The sequence below is a fragment of the Anopheles maculipalpis genome, chromosome 3RL (genome assembly GCF_943734695.1).
Source record: "Anopheles maculipalpis chromosome 3RL, idAnoMacuDA_375_x, whole genome shotgun sequence".
NCBI lineage: Eukaryota > Metazoa > Arthropoda > Insecta > Diptera > Culicidae > Anopheles > Anopheles maculipalpis.
Window position 1 is genome coordinate 26759876 of NC_064872.1, and position 25549 is coordinate 26785424.

Here is a 25549-nt window from a genome sequence, read left to right on the forward strand (position 1 = left end):
ATCTTCGTGTACTACACCGCATCCAGCAAACGATCCAGTGTGTGTGTGTATTGCCGTGAACGATTAGGAGTAGGAAAGGATCTCGCATCCTCGTCGTCGTATCGTTTTGTTTACATCCACGTGCGTTGGTGCACTTGTTTGGCGACGATCTGTGCTGTTTCGGGGAGTTTCGGCGAGCGGTTCATGTTTCTTGGTGGCCGGCAAACATGGGTGCCAGCTCCGCCAGTGCCATCAACATGATGGACACGATGGACGATCACGTTTACTGCAACTCGACCACAACGACGGTAGCCGCTCCGGTGACGGTGACTTCACCGAGTGCCGTTACCACGTCTATCACGGCAACGACGGTGGCGGCTGGGTCGCGCGAACTGCCGAAGCTGGCCTGCGTTGCCCAGGACTCGTCCAATAGCGACGATCAGTTCCACCAGTCGTCCCCATCGCAGTACTCCCCGTCACCGTCATCACCGTTTCCATCGTCACCGCAGCCGGCATCACCGAGACCATCGTCACCGGTACCGTCGTCATCGGTGCCATCCTCACCGGCTCCGTCCTCACCGGCTCCGTCCTCTCCGTTACCTTCGATGGAGGACGAAACGCTCATGATGGAGGATGAAGAGTCGCAGCCGGAACCGTCGTACCCGGTGGAAAAGAACGTACAGATTAAGCAGGAACCGGGTGAGAATGAAGCGGAAGCAGAGTTTGTGAGTGATGTGTACGATTATGGAGCGCACAATGGGAACGAACACGAGCTGATCAATCCGGACGAAAGTGAGTACGAGGAGGAGGAAAGTGAGCAGGATGGTGATGAGGCGGACGATTACTCGAACAATATGGCATCGGACAGCGGGGTACTGACGGACGATCAGCAAGGAGATGACCCGGGGGATGGTAACAATGAGCCCGAGGCAATGGCTGAAGCACTCGTGGCGATGAAGGAAGTGAAGCAGCTGCAATCGATCCTGCTTCTTCATCTCGATCTCATACAGGAGCAAGGTGACCAGATACTAAACAAGGACAAAATGATCAATCGGTTAAAGGATGAGAACGAAGTACTGAAGCACCAGCTCGATCAGGCTAATCGGCGCATTTCGATGATGATGATGCATCTGCAACAGAATGGCCTGGCCCTGCCGGTTGATGACCAGCAGCAACAGTTGCTAATGCAACCGAAACCGGAAGGAACCGTTTCACCGCTTACGATCCGTAGCCAGATGGAAAATGGGCGGCTGAGAACGATCATCATGAAATCATCCGCTTCACCACCTTTCGTGTCGTCGAGTGTGGCGGACGGTGCACTGTACGGACCGTGTTTACCGATTCGCAATCCGGAAGTAAGCAGCACCGTATCGCCGGCAAAGGAGGAAGATCCGGCAGACGAAATAGTGCTGCAGAACGGTGCACTAGAGTCACCGTACTACAACAACGAGGAGGATGATGAGGACGACGATGACGAAGGAGACGATGAGGAGGATGAGGAGCAGGACGGACAGGAAGAATTCCACACAGAAAATAATGAAGTTGATGGGGAAATTTTCCTCAACTATTCCAAATCGGACGACGATGAATCTCTTTCGCTTCGGATGAATGACGACTTTGATGAGCAGCAGGATGAGGAGGATGATGCGGAGGAAGAGGAGGAAGGGGATGATGAGGAGGAAGAGGAAGAAGAGGAGGAGGTAGATCAGGATTTGTATTCCGAGCAGCAGCAGCAGCAGCATCAGCAGTTTGTGTTGCTCCAGCAGCCAGAGCAAATGTACGAGAATTACAACGGAATGCATCAACAATCGGAAGAGATGGATGCGGACGAAGAGGAGGAGGAAGAGGAGGAGGAGGAGGATGGAGAGGGTGGTTACGAGTCAAATGGTGGGATGGGCGGTGAGGAGGATGATGCGATGCAGTACGCTAGTGATGATCAGGGCAATTACGACGATACACCGATGGTGATGATCGATGACGGAGCTGTGGAAGTGACGATGGAAACTGATTCGCCCGCATCACAAGAATCGTCCCAAGATTCTCAAGACACGTCACAAGATACGCAAGACTCGCAAGAATTCCAGAATTTAAATGCGCAGCATGCAACCCACGGCAATGAGCTCGAGGTGAACGTTCCGTTCGTGGAAAGTACGGTTGGAAGTGAAGGTGAGCAGCCAGAGGACGACGATTGTAAGGAGGTGCCCTTGGAAGGAACCGAAATGGCGTCGGAAGGTGATGCAGCTCAATCGACGGAAGTAACAACGGCCAGTAGTGTACAGCAGGACACCCGAAGGATGGAGGAACCATCCGAGAGAAGCGAGCGAAATGATCCGGAGAAGCGTAGCAATGGTCCTGGCGGGTCTTCTTCGCGTCAGTTTAATCCAACGCTTCACTGTCCGTCGGGCAATTCGTCCGATGGAAGTATGGCGGCCAAGAGAAACTGTAAACCATCAGCCGCTTATATGGTCACGCAGAAGGAATACATCTGCTGCAGCTGGAAGGATGACGCCGTTACTGCTGAACTCGAGAAGCTACTCTCGAACGAAGCGGCTGAGCTAGAAATTCCTTCCTGGACAGTTATTGAGGACGATGACGATGAATCACAAGGAGGACGAGATCATCCGCCGGGGCCAGCTGGGGAAGAGGATCCCGTCTCGGCGAGTGAACCTTCCCGTGAAAACATAACCGACGAAGCGTACTCCAAACGACACATTAAGCTCGAAATCGACGAACGCCGCCGAAAGAAATGGGACGTCCAGCGGATACGCGAACAGAAAAACATCGAACGATTGAAGAAGCGACAGCTAAAGGAACAACCGCAGGAACAGGAAATGCAAAAAACGATCACCACCCTCTACCCAACGGTGGACACGCTCAAGTACATCCAGGTGACGGATGACGTACCGGTACAGGCGTTCGGTGAGCTTATTCCACTGCTACCGACCAACGGTAGTTTTTCCCTACCGTGGAATCAGCTTAAAGCGGGTCCTTCGTTTGCAAATCCTCAATCCTCTTCTTATTCTTCCTCCTCCTCGTTACAACATCCACCCCATACGCCATCCCTTCCGGGACCATCCGGGACGAGCGGTATCGGTGGTTTGCTGCTCGAGACGAAAACCAAATTCATACACCGGTTGGCACCGAGTCTGCAGGCGCAAAAGCAACGTTTTACCAAGCGAATTAGGAAGGAACTTTAAGGCAAATCATTCGCAATTTTCTCTCACACACCCACACACACACCCACACACATCTGATAATATTTTCCATCCGCCTTTACTCACGTTTTGATTTTATCTTTTGATTCACTTTGATGATTTGTCGTCTTTGTTTGACTCGAAATGTGTGTCCCTTGAATTTTTGTCACGTTTAGAAGAATTTGAAAATTAGTTTCTTTCCTTTCCCTTGCGTAAGTGTGTGTGTGTATGTGTGGGGGAAAATAATTTGTCGTTGTTGTTTGTTTTATGTGGAATACGTTTTTCTTTGTAAGTTATGTGCTTTCCTTCTCCCTTTTTGTATTTCTTAATCACACTCTCACCCGCCCTGTCATCTCTTGTATGTGCTTTTTCTCACCACCACCATATTTGTCGCGTAGCTTTGTGAACAAGAACAAAAAAAAAGATGGTTTAACGTGTTTAGTCGGAGACACACACTGATGATGTGTGTTTGTGGAGGGAAAGGAGTATAAGGAAGTAGTATGGCTTCAAAGATGATAATACAAGTGGATACAAATTTGATTACTGTAGGCAAGACGAATAAAGCTAACTAGTGTTAGAATGATGTAAAGCCGGTGAGGAGAACTTAATTTTGAAGTGCTTGAAAAATCCGAATTATTTTTGCCGATAGGATTTAACGAAATATATAGTTCGTTTGGTATCACCCATTGGTAAGATCTGGTTCATAAGTAAATCGCTTGCCGCAAACGCTTCTTATAACATATTTAAATTTTAATGTGAATAACCATTTCTGCTGAAAATGGTTATTCACAGCCTAGCGAACTCAATTCTGGATTGAAATTAACATCCCGATCGATTGGACTTGCAATTGAATTAGAGAAACAGATTCGCTTTTTTTTCATTAGCAGTTCAGAAAGAAGCAGGATGGCGTGTGCTTATAAGCAGAATTGGTCCCAAAACAAGGTTGGCCAAGGTTTAGAATGGAATCGGCACTTCGGTGACACGAACCGCTTTAGAACACGAAGTTTCACCGATAACACACGTGAAATGCCAGAACCCCAAGGCGACAAATCCTAAAGCCAGAAAAGAGCTATGTTCCGGTCGTTATGTTTAACGCTTAACGTAGACCCCAACTTAACGTGGACTCCAACTTCCGCCATTAGTCTCATTGACTCCACGTAGTTGCATAGTATGTCCTCACTAAGTGGGTACTATAAAAAAAAAATCATATTCGGTCTTTGTCGTGTCGCCGCCATCAACAAACCTTTTCGTTAAGAAATTAAGAAAGACACCTTTTGACAATTTCTACCAATTTTCTTCTTTTGGTCTAGGGTTGTGATCCTATAAGTGCCCTATTTTTCACTCTGCAGTCTCTCCAGAGTAATGTAATAAGGTGCCGAGCTTTAATACTTAAAATTGCAAATAAACTTGTTTTAATTTTTTTTCTTCGTGGTCAGAATCTTCACCGTCTCCGTTGTGTTGATAAACCGATTATAATTTAGATTGTGATACAACGAAGAACAGTTGAACTCAATTGTGTATAGTTGAATCTGTAAAACACTTAATAAAATTACCGAGACACCAACGACTCAACAATATTTAACCATTTTCTGCTATGCAGAGCGTAATAGAACAACTTACTGTTTGATGCAAGAAACCTATAGGAAAAATCTGATATAAATTTTTTTCAAAATCCTCATTATGTCCAATTTTTCCAATCCAATTAATTTTCAGTCCAATTATGTATATTTTTGTGTTGGGTTTTTGAATTTCACGACGAATTTAAAGCAATCCATATCTCAAAAAGGCATGTTTTTCACTGCATGTAGTTAGCTCCTGTACATTTTATGGGTACTGTACCTGAAGGTAATGTTTGGTAGTTATATATTTAAAAAAATGGCCCCCCATTTTTAAAAAAATGACACCATCCTCCCACCTCAATCTGGGCCTACCACACCTCCATTATCCGTGTGGACGGCCTAAAAGGCCTCTTTTAACACCTCTTTTTTCAACCGAATTTTTAAATGATGATTTACTTAAAAAATAATGGATTTTCTTAAGTTACGATATTTTAATCTTTTTTCAACCCAGTAAAAAATATGTAATAGTGTGCGTAAAAATTTGAAAAAATGCAAGAAAACGTATTGTTTTATCCTCTACAACTTTGCAAAACATCAATTTTACCTATCTCTTCAACTTTTCCTGTTATTCTGAAAAAAGTGGATCTATTGTTCTGTTACGCACTGTACAGTGACGGACAAAAGATAAAGACCACTTTTACATCGAATTTTCAAACTGCTGCTTTCGAAACTCCTACTAGGTATAACCTGTGGCGGATCAAGCTGTTTGAAGGTCTTTCGAAACCCATTGATATCCTGTGAAAACCTGTAGGCGACAATAAGCATCGTTAAATGTAAGCGGCCGCGGGGGGTCCCGAGCTGGTAAGGGCCTCCAAAACCATTAATAACGATTCTTCCCGAACAGCAGATCCATTATGGTATTGTCTCAGTAACAGATCCAGCAGTGGGCAAATTTCGCGGCCGCCTTGAGTCCCAAGAGCTTTGGGACGCCCCATTTAAGGACGCCTAGGGCCCGCTCTAAGCTACATGTACGCTTCACAAAACGATCACAAACAGTCAAAAGGTGTCTTTCTTAATTTCTTAACGAAAAGGTTTGTTGATGGCGGCGACACGCAACACAAACCTGGAAAATTTGCGCTGGATGTGGACTCTTGGTCGATATTCTGTCGATATCTTTGCCGGGTGAGCAAGACTAGTGATATTCCTTTATCACCTTGATAAACCTTAAAACCTTGATAATCTGATGTAGCCTTGGGTTCTTGGGTAAACGGCAAATTTCGTGTTCAAAAATTAAATAAATTGACCAGCAAAGTTGAACCTGAAATAGAATAGATTGTGATATAATACTCAACAATAACTAACAGCAACCCCTCTACAGGAAACTTAACAAAGAATTTATTCTCACAGTTGGTGACACCAAAAACAGAAAACTAACAAACGCTACGATGGAACAACATTACCATCATTACCACACGTGCACTCACACCCTGGGAGAGCATATAAATAAAGCCCGTACATTCGTTTTTTCTGATTATCACCTAAACCTCCCTTCCTGTTTCATTACTCCGTTAACGGTTAGGCATATTAGAGTACGATCGTACGTGTTGGGTCTAAATTTTACTACACCGAACAATACCAGTACCAAATGTTTCGGATCGCTCCTTTTCAATTACGTGTACATCGGAGTATTATTGTTTCACTAGTATTTGGGTTTTTTTCACTCAACTATCTACTATGTCTTGTAACCTTTTTTCCGCCAGCAAAGTAAATGTAAGGTAGAAAAAGAAGGGTATTGTTAAAAAAAATTTCTCGTCACTTAGGATCTACGCGTGAAATTAAGTTAAGTCAACTGATTGTGCCTTCTATAGTGCTAGTAAACCTTCTAAAACATTGAAGTGACTTGAAGGTTGTACACCACACTAACCCATCCCTCGAAAAAAGACACCCCTTTTTACTATTCAAATTAACTATTCGGTCTGATTAACTATTAATTAACTCAAATTAGCTGTTCGGTCTGATCTCCTCTGATGTTTTTTTCTATTGCTTAATCCAGTATTACCAGGTGGTTGTTAGATGTTTTAACTTTTTGTTATAGTTTGTATAAAAGATTTGTCCTTTGCAGTTGCAACTGATTGTTTCTATCCTGTCTGGAGTGTATTGCTGTGTTCCGGATACCAACATAAACTTTTACCGAACCTTTGGCATAGTAGGGAGAGAACACAGAAAGTGTTTTTTGAAAGGATTCCACGATTGTACGATTTATTGACTAGAGGTTTAAAGTGATTGTGTGACGTGCACAGTCAGATACAAACTAAACAGAACACAAATGACAGTGCCAGTGGCATCAAAGCTTCCTTCTTAGTGAAGCGACTAACGTAACGTTAACATTTCCCTTGCTTGATAAAAGATAGCTTTACTGGCTACAATCTACCACCCTTGAAAGTTTTCTAGAGTGACTCTCAAAACACAATTTTCTATAGATTCACTCGGTTTTTTGCATATAAATCTTTTCCATATTCTATTCGCTTGGATGGATGGCAGAAAGGTGGATGGCGTTACGGTGTGAGTGAGTGTCGTTACAGTGTAAAATTGGTTGTACAATAAGAAAGTGTGGCAAGAGGCCTCGTGCGATTTCGCCCAGTTTCGCCCAGATAAGTCTTTGGAAGTGAGTGGTCGAATCTATAGACTACGTCCATTGTGCCAGTTGGTTACATCGTAAGTCTCACAAGTTAACGTGTGTATGTGTGTGTTGCTGCTTCCTTCTTTTCCATACTTAGTAACTTCGATTGTTTTCTTATATAAAAAGTGTCTTCAACCGCGCGCGACTGTGCTTTTGCTATCGTGTGCGTGTAAGTAAGGACAACAGCTTTTTCGGTATTTTTTTCCCAACCCTATCTTCGAAGTTTGTCTGTGTCGAGAGATTCTAGAGCTTTTCATTTTAACTTTGTGTATCGTGAACAGAAAAATCACAAACATCACGCGAGGTGCAGGACACTCGTAGCCGTCTTTAAAGTTTTCGGGTGGTACCAGGGGAAAGGGGAAAGTCTCTAGACTAGAAAAAGGGACGTCGCGGTCTCCTATACGCTCGCACTTGCGGTACAAAATCGGTTCCTAATATTTCTACTATCGAGTCTACATTAAAATTGGATTAGCATTTTGGGCACATCGATATAACAACAGTGATACAATAGTCGTTATCACTACAGTCAGTTGCATTGTTAGGCGGGATCCACTGCCACATTGGGCAACAAGTTCTTCCTGTGAAATGGAGAGAGCAGTAAATCAGAGCTTTGTACAGGAACGTTTCGAAGCAACCCGACTATACTCACATCCGGATGTTCGGTGTAGCACTCCTCCAAGCGTCGGCGGGGAAGGAAGTTTAGTTTGGTCTTTACACAGGGTAACGCTTCCGATTCGTTATGGTAGATCACCTCGGGTTCGGCGGACAACACTACTCGATCCACCTTGTACCCGTTCTCGACGATGATCATCAGCAAGTTGGAGCGTGGAATACGTTTAGCAAAGTACGGCGGGTAAAGAACTCTAGAACAAGGTACAGATGCGTTAATCTCCCAAGTCCGAAACAAATACTCTGGACATTTCTAGATCAACTCACTCCTCCATCGGTGGTGGTGGTGGTTCGTAGAAAAAGCCATCACCCTTGATAAATTTCTCCTGCTGCATCACGTACAGGTTAGACTTTTTATCACACGGTTCGTATACGATCTCTTTCTTAATTTCTTTGGGTCGATTAAAGTACTCCTCTTCCTCGTCGACGTGTATCTTTTTCGGTTTGGATGGGCGCGTATCATCGTAGTCATCGTACTCATCTAAAGACAGTGGGAAGAAACATTTTCTTTTTCAACCATTTAGAGGACGAAATTCGAGGACACTTACGTCCAAAGTAGTCGGGACTTGGGATGCCGTGCACCCAAAAATCGAACCGGGAAAGCATCATAGCAACTTCCGCAACAAACCACTTTAGGCCAAGCATCAGGACTCGCCAAGGCTGCAAGAGAAAACAGATAGGTTTCTTAAGCATGAAAGATGCTCGTACGTAGTCGGGTTTACTCACGTGAAGTAACGCGATGGCATCATTTTCTACTACACGCTCATACTCGCACAAGCCCTGTAGATCGAACACGGTGATCATGTTGAAGATTTCCTTATCTACCATAGATTGCATGATCGCACCTTCGATTTCTCCAAAGAATCGCCCTGTATGGTTGGACGTTTCCGATAGCACCACATACCCATTGTGATCGATCACGTAGCAATCCCGGGCATCCGATGCACACGTTTCGATACAGTCATCACACTAAAATTGAAGAAGACCACCGAGACATTAATGACACGGAATCCAACATCAGAACACGTCCACCTCCCCCTCACCGTTTTCTTGGACGTAATCTCCATAAATCGATCGTACATAAGCGAATGCGTAAACTGAAACCCGGTCACACACCCAGGCGCCTCCAGTCCACCATCCCGCGGAAAAATGGCCATCGTTGCCGTCACCTTCAGCTCACCATCTTCCGGTGGGTCCGATTCGTGCGGTACCGAGTACACGAAACTCTTCGGATCGATCTTGTGCTGCAAGATCGCACTACGGTACCACGTTTCATCAATTGCTTTCTTGTGATAATCACCAAACTCACTGTCGGTGTCCACCTCAACCTCACCGAAGATGAACTGCCAGCGGGTTAGTCCACTCATCGTAGCGACAAACCGCAACGTGGCATTATACATCTCGATAATCTTGCGTTCATTCTCAGTCTCAAACTCCCAGTTGCGGTAACTGTTGTTGGTGACCTTCGCGTCGAAGATTAGCAGCTCTACCAGCTCCTTGTTACAGTAGTACGCATCGTCATCCAACGTTTTGCGTCCACAGTTGGCTATAAGAGGATTAGTTTGATTAGAGTAATGGGTAGTGGATGTCATAGTTCGATATAAAGTTACATACGACCATCGTTATCTGCCTTCTCGTCGGGATCTTCGGGTTCATACTGTTGGGACCACTTCCACGTTGGTTCGTACAATCGGTTCAGAAAATGGCGCAGCTCATCCTCGGGTGTTTTAAATTCGTGTCCTTCCAGATAATGGTACTTGCAGTACACCCTACGAAACAAATAAATCTTATTCTTTTTGTCCATCTCCTTCACCACCTTCATATGGTTGCGTCTACCTACCAATCTGGATGCACCTTCCAGTTATCACCCATAAAGAAATCGGAAATATTCAAACCCATATGCTGGTTGCGTTTAATCTCGTCGCCCACCTTAATCCACGTGCTACCGTAGTCATGCGGCAACACCAAACCCAGCGAGAACGGAGTGTTCTCTAGCGGTGCATAGTAGTAGTCCTGATACTCGAGCGATACTCGTCGCATCTTGTCGTAATGGAATCGCACCGGTAACTTCAACATTTTACCAAACCGCGAATCTACCAAATGTTGACGCAAATCCAATATAAACGGACTCATCTCGCGGCCTGTCATGTCCTCAACCTGGCGCGTAATATTCTCATCATAGATCTGCTCAATTTCAGTCAGATCGATACTGTTGTAGTTTTCCTTAAGTCGTCCATTCGAAACAGGTCTCAGATCTGGATGCATCAGCACGTAACCATTGTTGCTGACGATGAACGAGTAACCATTAACGCCAAGCTTGTACGGTAGCGTCAGCTCATCGAGATCTTCCACCGGAATATCTGTTCCGGCCACTCCCAGCAAACGAGCGGTTCGTGTTTCATTGTAATGATTCGCCTTTCGATCGAATGCGGGCGCACCGACAGCTATCATCAGTCTCGGTGGCTCGTCATCGTCCGCTTCCGTGAGTAGGTTTTCCTGTGGACAAAGAAATCGAAGAGTGTTTAGCTATCAAGGGCTGTCTGGAGTTTCCCGCCAAACCACACTTACTGCGGTGTCGGTGAAGGCATGCGTCCATGTTGGCGGATGTTCCACACCTTGTAGCACTAGCGGAGTTGCGATCACGGTGACGTACTTCAATACTTCCTCTTGTACTTCATCCAACGATTGGATGTGTGAGTAGTAGCCTCGGTTAAGGCACGCCATCCACTGAATTTCACGCACTTTGGTGACTTCGCGACCCAACAGATAGGTGAACACACGCACTGGGATTTTGGTGCCATTCTCGAACCAATTGTATGCCTCGAATACTTCCGTGATGTTGCTTGGAACACCGTCGGTAATGAGCATGATCGCTTGATTGCATCCACTGACGGATTCGTTACATCGACGTATCTCACGGTACTGCAAAGAAAGAGCTCCAGTTTGGTTCACTAAACCCTTTTTCATAGTTTAAAGTATATTTTACCTTCTGGAGAAGCTCAAAGGCAGCCACAAAAGCCTTCTTAACATTCGCGTATCCTTCCGGAAGAAGCTCTCGTACGTATTCGTTAAAGAAACGCATATTTTCCGGAGTCGCTTGTACTAACATATCCTAGAGGAGCAAAACAGATCGATCGTAACTAGTCCAAAATGTTGTACTAAAACTCTCCCAACTTACCTTAAAGCAAGGTACTAATGGTTCCACATCATTCGAGTATTTGTAAATGTTTATAAAATCATTGTTCGAAAACGTGTCCAGTATACTTTTAACCGTCAGCTGGGCGATATAGTTCCGATAGCCCGTCATCGAGCCGGAATTATCCAGCAGTATAACGATGTCTTTCGAGCAAGTGGCCGTTTCAATGTACCACGAACGTTTGCGGCAATCGAACGTGTCCACATGCTCCCGATTCCACTCGAGAGCCGGATAGTGGCGTAGCATTCCCGTGTACGAACCAAAGTACTGCCATGAGAGGGCCGGATCGGAGTTGTAGTTCTGCACAAACACGTCGTCCAACGATTCGGACCATTGCAGTGCCTCCAGCACCCAGGGATAACGGTCGTACACGTTCTGTGGCACGTGTACCGAGCTGTACGAAGTATTGACCGAAATGTTGAAGAAGTGAGTGTCCGGATTGAGTGACATGTTCCGGTACATCCAGGCGTTCTCTAGCAACGTTTCCGGGATTTCCGGTTCGGGTCGTCCATCAATCTGCGATTTTCAGCAATTTAAGCCAATTCTTATTAATTCTACAAAACTAACAGTCTCTAGCAACAACTTACATTGGAGTATTTGCTGGAAAAGTAGGAAAAGTTGTCCGCTAGCGTTTCATTGTACTCGAACTGCTCGGACAGCTCCTCCGCCAGATTGATAATACACTTGATGGCGTCCATCTTGCGGATAAACATACGGCCAACGTTTTCTACGATCGATTGTATCAACGTCGTACCGTTCTTGCGCTCCACGCGGGCATTGTAGGCTTTGTATTTCTAAAATTAAAACCATAGACATACCCCCGACACACTTCGTAAAGAACATGTTGGACCGTGTGAAACAGTGGAGCCTTCCTTCTCTTACCGCCGTAATCTCCATCGCCTTTGTCATCGTTTGTGCCATTTCCCACAGCTCTTCACCGAAGTTATCGGCCCATTTTTCCATGCTGATTGAAGAGGAAGCACATCAGATGAAACGAGATAACGAGAAACATAGAACAAGTAATCAATGGGCGAGTTGTACCGGACAATGTTATAGGGGTACCGGCAACGTATGTGAATAGGTCAGGTTTCGATTATGATAAATGATGATGGGGATGCAAATGGAGAACAAGCGAGCTTAGGACAGAAGCGGAAAGGTATTTTGATTTGTTGTCCAATTGTTGTATATTGCATAATGGTAGCAACCAATGTGACCGAGAGGGTTTCACTTTGAACTGTATGAAAATAATAATATTGGTAAATGATATGTTATATTTTTAACGATATAATTGAATGCGCAATAAGCATTGAAAAAAACATTCTGTGGAAGACTACCGTGAATAAAATCAAACTACTTCCAGGGTGAGGTTATAGTAGATACTGGGCACTGCAGGAAAGGCTGGCGTATTCAAACAACGCAATTTATTTGGAGGTAGATAATTTACAGCGTTTCCTGACCAACTTCTCAAGCCTTGGTCAGCTGTTGCCTCGTTAAGCCAATCAATGGTTGGGTCTTCTGTGGAAATAATTCTTTTGGTCTAATGAACAATTCTTAAGAAATCTATTAGGGTTGGCTGCCTGCAATTTAGATATTCAACTGAAGATGTCGTACCAAAAAGGTAAGATGTATAACAGAAAAAGTCTTGTACAGGATAATATTGAATCATCAATTTGGGCGAATGTACTTATAAGACTTGATTTCTGGGGCCATATTACGGAACGATGAAGCACCTCGGTTCAATGTTTTTCTTCTGAGCGGTATCTCACACATTTTTACTGTCGTGCTGTGGCTATGAGCTGATCCTCCTTTCATCAAATAAAAAAAAAAAAAAGTTTAAAGATTCGTGGACTGAGGTGGGCGGTGATTAACAAGGTCTACAATTTCCTCACTTGAGGAGATAGTTGACAGCATGGTAGAACCTTTAAAATTCATCCGAAATTTTGAAAATAGTTTCTCTAACTCAATTTTGGATCACAAGGATCACATCTATGATAAAAGTCCTTATTGTAGTCTATTATATAATGTATATCTTCTACCTGAGCTGCTACTAGTTGGCTCCATTCGAAATTTAATGGAAATTTTTAGTTAAGTTTTCACTAAAGATATTGTAAAAAACACATAATTTATCGTCTAAAGTATATTTTAAATAAATTTTTCGCTCGTGTTGTTTTCATAAATGCTTTATTTTATTTCCCAACGGGTGACACAACGCAAACAATAGCGATGCTAATCATCTGCATTCGAATTACATCCATTCCAGTGTCAACATAATTAAAATGTCATAAAAAAAAGATTCCTCCCCCAACAATAATGGGGTGCGCACGCTCGGTCGGTAGCACGTGTTTGCGAGAAGGAGCATCGTTAGGATAGAAACCGCTGAACCGGCATATCCGGCAGGGATAGGGTAACTGTTGACAAACAACCGGGTGGCCTTCGCCTTTTTACCGGCTGTACACATAAGTGAAGCAGCCCACGCCACGCGTTTTCTCGCTGTGAGACGCACAACTTTTCCGCGCGTACACGAAAAACACAAAACAAACCGAGAACACGTGCTTGCCGAAATGGCCAAAACATTGCGAAAGAACGAGTAGACTGGTATCGGAAGAGCGAGTGAGATGCGCCCGAGTGTGTGAGAGAGAGCTGGGGGAGGTGAAGCTGAAAATAGCATCCATGTCGGTCGGCTTTCGTTAAGTTTTTCCAACACAACTACATCCTCAATGCTCGTGCGCTCCCGTCTGCTTCCTGCTTGGTAGACGAGAATCCACAGGCTGCTTCGTTTTCATTGTGACAGCGAGGGAATATTTTCATCCCAAGCGAGCTGTCAACACGGAAAAACCACAATCTTCTATGGGGGGTGGGATAAGCGATGGTGCTGTCAAAGTTGGGTGGAAAATTGTGAATTTTCCACCGAAACCGACTTCCAAACGATAAGAGGCGACTATTTTCGCTTGCTTCCAGTACAACTACTTACATTTCGGTCGCAGCTGAAGCGTTGACTGGTTCGTTGGGTAATTTTATCCATAAAAGGAAAACGATGCTGCCGAGCAGAAACTTCCTGCTGGACGTGCCAGCTAAGATGGGAAGTCTCATCCTTGCGAACGCCAAAATTTTCCCTTCACTCTCAGCTTGCTAACACTGCTGACCTGGAGCTAATGCTGCTAGTGCTACGATTTTCCACAACACTTTTTACCACAGCACCCCACATACACACGCACGCACTCACGCCACCCAAATCTAGCTCTACCGAAGCGCACTAGGCAAAGCAAAAATAGTGCTAGCTAGCTGGTGCTGCTGCTGCACCTCATAACGAACGGCACCGTGACGGATCCGTGCTGATGGTCAGCTCGGAAACTGAGCGCACTGGACGGTTATGGTACACACCACACCTGGCACGCACCATACGCTACAGCGAAAAGAAAATGCGTATTTTCACAACCAAAATTCGACACCACAAATCGAGGACGGGTGAGTGACACACTCACGCCTGCCCGTACACGAGCACGTTCTCTTGAGGACTGTGATTCATTCTACGTGCTGTTTTGGGGCTAAGGAAAAGTTAACGAAGAATTTTCCACCTCCCCGAGGATGGTGTAACTGTCAAATTTGGGATGCAGCTCACGGTGAAAGGTAGTTTGTTTGGATGTGTGGCGCATGGCAATTGGAGCGATTTCCCGGTTCAAAGTGTCAGTTTGTTGCGGTTTTTTTTTTCTGTCACAAAAATGGATTCTTATTATAATTTCTATTCGACAGCTTCGTGCAATACAAAAGATGGTAATTGTTTGCTTAAATAAAATATTTAATATTACAAGTTTTTTACCTTTTAAATTGTCAGTTAGAAGGAAATCTACTTACAAGTTAAGCGTGTAGAATCATGAAGACTTTCAACCATTTCTAAGATATTTGAGTAAGTTTTTCAACCGTAATGGCTCTTGGCGAGGTAACATGAGACATACTTTACCGTAAAAAGACATTAGTAACAAAGGCAAAAGGCTCATTTTTTTTGCCAGGGCTTCCAATAATTCAGGCATAGAAACTCTGAAAAATGAAGAAGAACTCTCAATCTGTTCACTCTGTATAATAATTTTTAGACAGTCATTTTATGGTCGACATGGGCCAATGGGTCGCTATGCAAAAAGAAAGAGAAAATATGTATTTGTAAGAGAACATAACAACCACGGTCAATTTCTGCAGCATTTGCTGTATGGACTGAAACACTGATAACTCAGTACCAAAGGGGGTCACAAAAACAAATGTACAATACATGTATTTTAAAGCGGACGAAACAAATTAACAAAAAGTTGATCGCACATCGCGAATACAGTTTAAAAACGCGGTGCGCGATTTGTCTGGATGGTGACGGTAACAAATAACTTTACATAAAAAGGGGGTACAGGTGACAGCGGTATCGGTCTTCGAACGGCAGGGCCGGGGTTCAAATCCCATCCAGGTCGTCCCCGCTTAGTGAGGACTGACTATCGAACTACGTGGTATCGGCAAATCTAGTAAGTCATTTTTGATGGCCGGCATGACCTACGAGGTCGATTATTGAAGAAGAAGAAAAAAGGGTCAGAGGCGCCAAATCGAGTACGACGATTCTCCGAGTCGAGCATCGATCTAGAAGGCAGCGATCTTGGTGGGACGTATAAGCTAGGGCCAGATAGTAGCCTCGGCGATTTTCCAGCAGTTTCGCAACGAACTGCCTCTGGGTGTTTCAATTACACTGAATCAGCTACTCGAGATCTAGCAGCGCGAAGCATTAGACGTAGTTCACTTTCGCCTTTAAGAAACGTAATGCTAACCGGATAAGTTTACGATGGATGGATTCCAACCTGGCCAGCAGAAAATCAACAGAGGGAGATTCCTTCCTTTATTGGTCAAGAGGGACGACCCATCCTGAGCTTTGTTGATAGTATAGTTTTAAAAAAAAAATCAAGGCAGGTAGGCCTTTAAGACTACGACCAAAGAATGCTCTATTGGAGAGAGAGTCCCACACATGTCACTAATTATTTTGCTACCACCCAAAGCAACAACCCAAAAAAACTAAATATGGTTCCAAGAATTTCTGGCGAACTATTGCTAAAGCCAGGAAAAGTCATAAGAAAATTAAAATGTCCGTGAAGATGTATACCTTATAGTTTGATTTCTATATCTATTCCATTAGATAAGCAATTGAAACCAATGTCATAAAGCCAAACGAGTGAGGAACTTACTGGGTATTTTCCTAGATTTGAATTCTTCTTCTTCTTCTTCTTGGCTTAACAATTTTCTAGGTCACGCCTTCCATCTAATGGCTTACAAGACTCTCCAATACCACGTAGTTGGATAGTCAGTCCTCCTTCAGGCCGTTTGAAGATCGGCGCCGCTGTCGCCTACACCACCAGACCGCCCCTGTATACTATATTGTATACTAATTTCCACGATAAAGTTACCCATACATGTCAAATTCTATTAAGAATTTTATTGTCATTGGAGACCTTGAAGTTTCTGTCAAATAACCTTTCATGTATCCAACTCAAGTAATGTTTATAAATACATCTGATCAAAAATTAGATCTATACTAGGAAAAGAATGAATGATTCCACTGTGTGCCAAAGACTCATAAGCATTATTTAACCACTGATGGGAAATTAGGCGCAGGACAATTGCTTTAACCATTTTCTACAAATTTGTTGCACTTGCCATTTATCAGTTCCCATAACTCTGTCAAGACTGGTTAACACTTTCCACCGGTACTAATTTAGAGCGGTAGGAGCTACAAATTATCACACATTCCCTCCTACCGATCCACAGAGCCACGACTGACTCATTGACCTATTCACTATTTTCGCATTGGCAATAGGCTGGTTACGCTGAAACCTAGCCGTAGTCCGCAAGTATGTCACCGAAAGAAAATTGAGTTTGGCCCAATTGATGAGGTGCCATAAATTTAAAATTACAATAAAAATCATCAAACTTTTGCCGAAAACGGCGCCTTGAATTGATTACACACCCGAGACGCCTCCTTTGCAGGATGGGGTGAACGGAACCTTTCTCCTCGGAGGTCATCTGGGGTGTATGAGTTTGCAGTTTGCATCGTTGGTGGGTTTCTTCAACCTTGCACGCATCTTATCCATAAAGCCGATAAAATCTATTAACCGTAAAGGTCTGCTGTACAAATTTGCAAAAAAAAAAACCAATAGGCAATTCGAGGGGGAAATAATAGAACGAGCAGTCGTTGTGTGTGGAGAGAAAATTGAGCGACATAGAGTAGGTTGGTTGGTGAGAAATTTTTGCTCACCAGCCAGCATCCAGCACTGCCATGCGTTGGGGAGACGACCCGGCTGTCGACGGTTTGTCTCCGGCTGCTCCGGATTGGGCCACGCGACAGAATCCGAGCTGTTCGTCACTGTGTGTGTGACCTTCACAAATTAGTTGTCAAAACAGAAACCATGTGACTCATTGTGGGCTTGCCAAAGCTGAAGGTCCTGACTGTCAGCTGGTCGAGGATTTTTGGTCTGGGCTGGTGAGATACTTGCTTTTGCTGTTTGTGTACTCCAAACATCCGCAGATAATGGTTGAATGTTTCTCTATTTCTGAGGAACGTTGATGGAGGAATTGTCGTGTTAGCTGTAATGGCGAATTTAATGCCATGCTGCTTATAAAATTACTTAAAATATTCTTTGATAAGGTTTTACGATATCATATTAAAATTCACCATTCACAACATGGTCCAAAAAAATTTTTAAAATCAGATTTCAACGTCAAATTTATTGATCGCAATACCATTTCTTGCCCAAGGCAGGTAATCAAAAGCTCCAAAAATTTCATCACATCGTTCTTTCGGTCTTTTCATTACTGAAAGGCCCCAAAAACTTCGTCGTTTTATTTATTTGTGCGTGTTCTTTACTAGCATGATGCAAAAGAGAGATCCCATCGGGTGTGTTTTGATTTTTGCTTTTTTTTCCTGCATCTCTCATCTCTCGAAACACCGGAACTGGAGCCTGCATCCATTCTGCTGAGAGTCCCATAAGCCGTTGCGGATTCAAATGGCAAACGACCGAACCGGGCATAAGAGCAATCGCCTTGCAGAGAACTTGCCCACAAACCCAGAGCATGCGGGCAGGCAGGTTTATCGGCTCTAAGAAAAAACCGCTCGTTGCGGGGAGACATTTTTGAGGTTTCCTCCCCGAACAAGGCGAGCCTACAGAAGTAGTGAGCAACATCCGAGCAGCATCTCCAAAACCGGATGCTGCTCCGGCGTTGGCCCAGTGTTATTTAACCGAGAGTGCTCATTGCAGACTGGGTTGGCTGAGATAATGGAAGCATGTTTCCGAGGGCGTCTTTCGTACTGCAGCGGCTCAAGGGAGGCATGCTATAGACACAATAACATAAATCCTTGGCCACAAAAAAAACACTCTTATGGTATAATTTGATAGAGCTTTCATGCTAAATAAGATAGTTGCGATTGCTTTCCAAATCACTAAACCATCTTAAAACAGAACGCATAGTGACCTTTTCAATGTCGCGGTATCACACCATCTCGTTTATCGGGTCCACAGCATATCGCGAGCGTTTGTTAACCCCCCTCATGTCTCGAAGATCGATAAACGATCGATCACGAGCGAATAGTTGCGAAATACACGTTGCGAACAGCGAAAGGGGAAAAGCGAGGTGCCTATACGCGTGTCTGTTTGTGATGGATTTCCGACCCCGGTAGCTCGCTAGCTCTAGTTCCATGCGGTCAAGTGGTCTCCGGAATGGGTCTCAATTACGCTCGTACCGCTCTGCCTAGCGGACTAGCGTTGTATGTTCGATCCAGCGAACCCGAAAGTTAGATCCAAGCGGTGTGAGATGGTGTAATTACCTTCCTCCGGTTTCGACTGGTTAACTTGCAGTGATGTCAAACTTTCGGAGTAGTATTTGTTGGTTCAGAGGGGGTTTTGTTTTGAGCTTTAGAACATTAAAGGGCTATGGAATATCTGTACTAAATTAAGTTATATTTTTGTATGCGAGTTGAACGCCCAGGTCGTACTGCTTAAATATAGTCATATAATTATTTTAATTTATTTTCAGAAAAGTTCTCAAAAGAAGGACGCATCTATTCGCTTCAATTTATGTAAAATTAAGACCCCTCTGATCTTTGGAAGCATTTAGGTACTCTACGTAGTTTTATAATCAAGTTTAGAGAAGTTTTCGATAGAATATCAAACACAAGTGATACTTAAAAGTCTTCTGATTGATCGCCGAATTGTAATTCACATTGCATACCTCCAGGAGTTCACACTCCAGACGCAACAAGGCACACTCTATTGCCTTATTGTATAGGCATTGTGCAGGACTATTGTAGTTGCTTTATCAGGTTTTTTTTATCACTAGCCTGGCAGTTCTACACGAAAAATAGATTTATTTTTTATTTATTATTACGTATGACGGCAAAATGTTGTATCAGATGAAAGCCTTTTTTCCTGGCTTGGTTTTATAGCCATGGTTATTGGTCCAATTTTGATCGACCAGGTTGGCATCGAATTCTAAAATGATCTGCCACTAATAGCCGTTGCCACCCCAGACCAAATCCGCTACTGACGAAGCTTAACTCGGTTTTTAGTTCGGTCTTAATTTTTTTATAACTTTGATCAGAACTTCGGAGTAAGCTCAACATATTGTTAATACATCTGAATTCGGGAAGGAGCTTAGGAAGGAGTGTTTCAAATCTTATCTAATCTGATTAATACTGAATTAGGATCATGCGTCTTCTTCTTCTTCTTCATCTTGACCTGCTTTTCTATTGACATGTCTTATGTTGTATTATAAATCAGGATGTAAAACTTATCGCAGAAAAAGAATATTATTCTTATCCCTATTGTTTCACACCCCTGCTATAGGCTGTGAAGCCCATGTGAAGCATCAAAAAGAAAGCTTATAACGGGCTCAGGTAGTGTGTGCGCGGGTGTATGTTCACACGAGGGATGAACTGTACGTTAGAAACGATGCACCAGCAACTCGCCAAAGTAGGACGGAAGCGAAGAGAACATCATCATCAGGCCAAAAAGAGTAAATGCGTGCGGCTTCTGTAAGGAAAACAATAGAGCAGCGAGAGTAGGTGCGTTGGGTCGAGAAATCGAGAGTCCAAGAGAATGCAATATTTGCAGCTCCGAAAAAAACCAGCCGAACCGAGATCGAGAGAGAGAGAGAGTGAGCGAGAGTCGTTGTTATGTCCCGGTGCTAATGCTGCGGTTCCTTCGATTGCGGAAAAGACCACGCCGCCCCAGAATATTGCTAGCACTGCGTCTGCACGGATAGCCTTTCCGGGCGTGTTTTGTGTAGGGTTCTTGGCCGCGTGGCTCGAGCAGTAGAGGTAGTGTGCCCTAGCAGTGTTCTGCATCCACATCTGCACGATTGTGTGTTTCGCGTGTGTTTGCGTGTGCTGTGTTGGTTGAGCAGTGTGGGCCTCAGTGAAGCGGGGGGAAAAAATCCTCACAAACCCACCATTTGTCAACGGTTCGGAAGGAATCGATCCTTGTGGATCCAACGCACGGGTGGAGTGATTGTGTGTGAGGTCCCTCTGTAATCAGGTGTGTATTTATTGGCTGGGGGTAGGAAAATCCCAGCTGCATTTGACAGCTGCACAGCTAACTTTCCCTAGTGGTTTTTTTTTATACTAACACCACCACAATTGTCCCGGGACGTTCGGTTCGGGACGTACAACGACAAGGATAATAATGCCGGTATGCGTGGTTGTGTTTGTGCTCGCAGTGTAGTTGTGCAAGTGAAAGAGGGATCCTTTTGAAGGAAGTAATACTACCACCGCGCTCTATACGGGGTGGTGCCGCATATCAGGTGATTTTGCCGTGTCGTACGATTTGGAAAGTGTGATTTTCCCATCGTTCCCGTGCACACCGGGTCACCTCACCTTCCAGGCAATACATTTCGTGTCACGGCGGTAAATTCAAGAGTTTAAGAGGCCATCCTCCGACCAGTGTGTGGCATAATTCAATAACAATAACCGTCCCCAATTGAATTAAATCTCTGTCGGGTGATGTGCGTGATAGTGATGTTCTGAACCAAGAGCAGTCATCACAAGAGCCAACGTTTTTTTAAAGATCAAAAGGACCCACCACGCATCAAAGTGACCGACGCGGTTAAGGGAAAAAAAGAAACATTCCAGACTCGTGTACTACACGCCTGTTATGTGTCGGTGTGCGCCTACTACGATTATGTTCGAATTAATCAATTAGCTGTCAAAGGCCGCACGAGAGAGTCGTTGTGTTGTTGTGTGTTGTGTGGTGTATGGTTGGTCTACACCACCAAGCAAACCAAAAAAAAAAAAATAATAAAAAACGTGTAAAATATTACAAAATACTTATCGTACGGATTTGACAACCATAACGAGTTTTTCGAATCCATTTATATCGGTTGAGCAATATGTCCGCTTGCGCTATTACATCGACACGTGTAAAATCTGCTTCATCCCAGCTTTGTTTGTTTTCTTGCACGATTAGCGTTTATTTATTTATTTTTTATACATTTTTCCGTTTTTTTTCTCACCCCCACCCCCCCCATACAAATACACCGGGCGAAACCATGTGCAGTATTGTGCACACGGACAAACCACCTTTACCTCCCTTTCACCTCTTTCTACTGCTGGTATAACCCTTTTCCGCCTCCTTCCCCCCCATAATTAGTGTAGTTGAATTAATTGGCTTTAATTGAGTTCTACGTCAGTGGAACGGTTTCACAGGCCGCGTCGAGTCTATCACGGTGGTAAAAACTTTAATCGATGCAATATAAACCAGCCCGTTTCCCGATTGTGCAATCGGCGGTTTCGGATAGAACCCGGGGGGAGAAAAAAACCGGGAGTAAAAATCGTGATAAATCGAACCGTACCATTTCCGGCAGGAAATGGTTTACAAGAACATTCAAGAGGAGAGAGAGAGAAAGAGAGAGTATATTGAATGTGGAAAAAGTGTAGTATGTGAGTAGAAAGAATGAAAAAGAAAAATGAAATACAGCAAAGAAGAAGGAAAATTATTCTTAAGCACACCGATTATGCTAGGATTAGCTCGTCCTTCAGCATTTAAAATTCAAAGTGCCTTTTTTATGCTTCTGGTGAGGTTCCAAGGCGTTTTTTTTTGTCTTCTTCCGGTTTGGGTGACCCATTGTCAATGTAATCGATCCATAATGGTCTGTTAAATCGTTTAAGTAGACCAGGTTTTTGTATTGTTTCCATGTCCAGCTCAAGCTCTGTGTCTTTCCCCCTATTGCAGTGCCATAATTAGCATTCTTTAATTATCCTTTAATTAATCGGTAGTTTGATGCTATCTCGTGTAGGAGATTAATTTTATACTGTTCATTTTAATTTATCTCACTTTTATCAGCTTTTATCTGTGGTTGCTTTGCTTTCTTGGCTTAATATGACTTACTAGATCACGCTGGCCATCGATTGGCTTATTGGACTTGCTGATATCATGTAGTTGGATAGTCAGAACTTACTGAAGGGAAATAGTTCGAATGGGATTTAAAGCCCGGTCCTGCCGTGTGTCATCTGCGGTTTAAGTTTGACAGTACTTTATCAATATTGCATTTAAATATATGCGATCAGTTTGTTATTTTATAATTTATAGAAAGTAAAACTCTCCCAAAATCGCACTTTCAAAAAACCTTTCATGTCCGGTAGCTCCAGCTAACGACTAGTTCTTGGGAAAGATAAATCAGAATCATCTATAGATTAATACACTCCCTCATTGCAGTGAACTCTGCATCCTGCATACTGTGTGCGCACATACACACATGCCTAGTCATAGTGGGGGTAGTAAAATTCTTCCCTCCTGTCTGCAGCACTGTTTCCGGCATACTACATCCGGCATATCGCGTTTTTGGATGCCTCTCGTGCACTGTATCCGGGGGTATGATTTATGCCACCCTTGCCGATGACTGATGATGATCCGCAACTACCCTACCTAGCTGTGCGAGAGCATATCTCGTCGAAGCGCTTGGTCGATATTTCGAACATAACCCTCCGAGATTCTTGCAGTTTCCGATTACTTTGCCCTACCTTTGGACGGGCGGTAAGGGAGGTTTTCTTCTATGGGAGCTCTTGGAATTTCTGGCCATTTTTTTCCCTTCACTCTTACTTTCTCCATCCCCCTCACTCTTCATCCTTCAACCCCCACATGATCTTTCTAATGGGATTGCACTTCGAACGAAAACTCTCTCGCGCATTCTAATGTTTTCCAAGTATTTACGCCGCCCAGCCGTGGCAGGAGAACGAATTGAAGAGCTGACTGGAAAGCTCAAACCTTTCCTACTGCGGTGATTCAGCATCAGCCAACCGTGTCGAACCTGCGGAACAGCATGTCAGCCAGCTGTTGTCGGAGGCTCTCGACTTGCGGTGCATCGCACACAGTTCGTGCACCTGGCCGGGCCTGACTATGCTTTGACGCATTTCGTTTCGACAGCCGAAACGAATCGGGCTTCGGTGGAGAGAACGGTGGAGAGAACACACCACGGATTGATGTGCCACGAATTAACATTAAGGGAGACTGACCGGGCGCTCCATACAGATGGGGTGGGTGAGAGTGGTGAAGTTTTCCCACGAAATTGCGAAACGCCAACTTGCTGAGTTTTCTTTGCATCTTTCGCTTTTCGAACGGTAGCGCTTGTGTTATTGCGATTTTTTTTCCTGCTCGTGTTTCGTTTTCGTTTTTCTGTGTGCTTTATTTCTCGTTTCTATTTATTTTCTTCTTTTTTTCTTGTTTTTTTTATTTCTTCTAGATTTCGCTTGAAACACCACACCGAACCATAGTTTCGTTTTAGTTAGCATCAGGTACGTATTCATTATTTAGTTTTTATTGCCTGTTTTATGTTATTTAGCCAATTGCTAGTTATTCGCCTTTCAACACACTGCTTTAATTAAAGTTTTGAGAATTCTACCTATACATTTATTTTCATTTTCTCTTGAGTGCTTTTTCTCTCTCTCAAGTTTAACCTATTTTTCACTTTGATTGATTACTTTTGCCTCCTTTTTTTGCCTACTTTTAATTTGTTACTTGTTTCGTTTTTCCCCTTTTTTCGGTATTCTGCCCTCGTTCGGCTCATTCGCTCGCTCTCGTTGAACCCATTTTTAGCGGATCAGTTCATGTATTGTTGTTTCGTCTTGTCGCTTCCCCCCTGCCGAACACACCTTCCGCGGGTAGGGATTAAATTTTCGCAATATGTTGATCTGCCTTTACTGGTGGTGTGGTGGTAGCCAATTTGCGGATTTTCGTCACCCATCCCTGTTGGAAGCGGATGTAGCGTTATGGTGCTGGCAGCCTGCTGGCACAAGCTGCAGATGACGTACGGTGTGCACAATTTTGCACAGAAGTAAAATGTGAGAATTTCGAGCGCATAAAAAAAAAGGGACGGAGAAAAAAAAAACCGATTGCATTCTTCGGGAACAGCTGTGGCGACGACGACGTGCAGTTTTTAGCTCTTGTCCTGATGAAATGCATCGCACTCATTCTCTCGCTGCAATTGCATCCGTGTGTGTGAGTGTGTGAAATGTGTGTGTGAAAAATGTCCAAAATCCGCACGGTCAATAACTGTACCAATTTTCGGGTGCGTTAGATTCGTTCGTGGCGATCCTTTCGAATTCTTTGGCAGCCAGGTTCTGTGGCGACCCGGTAGAAGCTCTCTCCCCTGCTAAGCGCGGACCAAATGGACCGAAAAGGGATACACGATTATGCGATGATACGCCGGGTGGATATAAATCGCTGTTTTTCGCCCGTGCTCGATCGGTACAACTCGGCAACTTGGCGGGGGGTCTACTTAAATACTGAACGGATTGCAATAAAACTTAATAGCGGACGTTAGATCGCATATCAATTGCTTGGTGTTTTTTTGTTCTAACGAAGGACACCACCGGATAATGGAAATATTAGTCCGTTTGTCAAACACAGATCACTTGGCAGTAAATAAACAATAGAGAGCTCGCTTTAGGTGCGATTATATTTTGGCAATAAAAAAAAAAAGGGTTCATATGTGTTGGAATTTCCAATTCTGGGAATAAAAAGGATTTAAGGATGGAAATTGATTTAAGCTGCGCTTAAAGTAGTTGCTCGTTTAGAAGAACACATCGGGACACAATTTGCTTCCAGTTGCTCAGCATTTATTTTTAATGTGAAGTACTTACTTTGCAAAAAGTGCTGTGTGTGTGTGTGTGTGCAGTCTCGGAAGCGGAGAAATAACAGCAGCTCATCTTCGCTACCGGGCTGTCCCACTCGAGGGAACAATGGTAAAGAAACGCTTCAAAGTG

At 43.9% G+C, this 25549-nt stretch overlaps 4 protein-coding genes across 4 annotated transcripts in view; 3 read left to right on the top strand and 1 right to left on the bottom strand.

Moving 5' to 3' along the window:
- Positions 1 to 25549, top strand: part of LOC126565670 (thioredoxin-2-like) — a 286777-nt gene that overhangs the window by 165274 nt on the left and 95954 nt on the right. The gene's annotated exons all lie outside the window — the stretch shown is intronic.
- LOC126564007 (midasin-like) lies at positions 108 to 3176 on the top strand. Its single transcript, XM_050220905.1, has one exon. The coding sequence runs from the start codon at positions 207 to 209 to the stop codon at positions 3174 to 3176; it is 2970 nt and encodes a 989-aa protein (XP_050076862.1). The 5' UTR covers positions 108 to 206.
- On the bottom strand, positions 7776 to 14409 carry LOC126563906 (voltage-dependent calcium channel subunit alpha-2/delta-3). Its single transcript, XM_050220697.1, has 14 exons — positions 14249 to 14409; positions 12160 to 12241; positions 11865 to 12071; positions 11260 to 11793; positions 11068 to 11193; positions 10650 to 11003; positions 9922 to 10577; positions 9696 to 9850; positions 9125 to 9627; positions 8808 to 9050; positions 8630 to 8741; positions 8349 to 8562; positions 8062 to 8275; positions 7776 to 7990 (listed from the first exon to the last, which is right to left on the bottom strand). The coding sequence occupies exons 1-14, from the start codon at positions 14365 to 14367 to the stop codon at positions 7865 to 7867; spliced, it is 3645 nt and encodes a 1214-aa protein (XP_050076654.1). The 5' UTR covers positions 14368 to 14409; the 3' UTR covers positions 7776 to 7864.
- LOC126565049 (protein rolling stone) overlaps positions 24040 to 25549 on the top strand; it is a 62864-nt gene continuing 61354 nt past the window's right edge. Inside the window, exon 1 of the mRNA XM_050222189.1 lies at positions 24040 to 24079. The gene's annotated coding sequence lies outside the window, so the exon portion shown is untranslated. The remainder of the gene's footprint in view (positions 24080 to 25549) is intronic.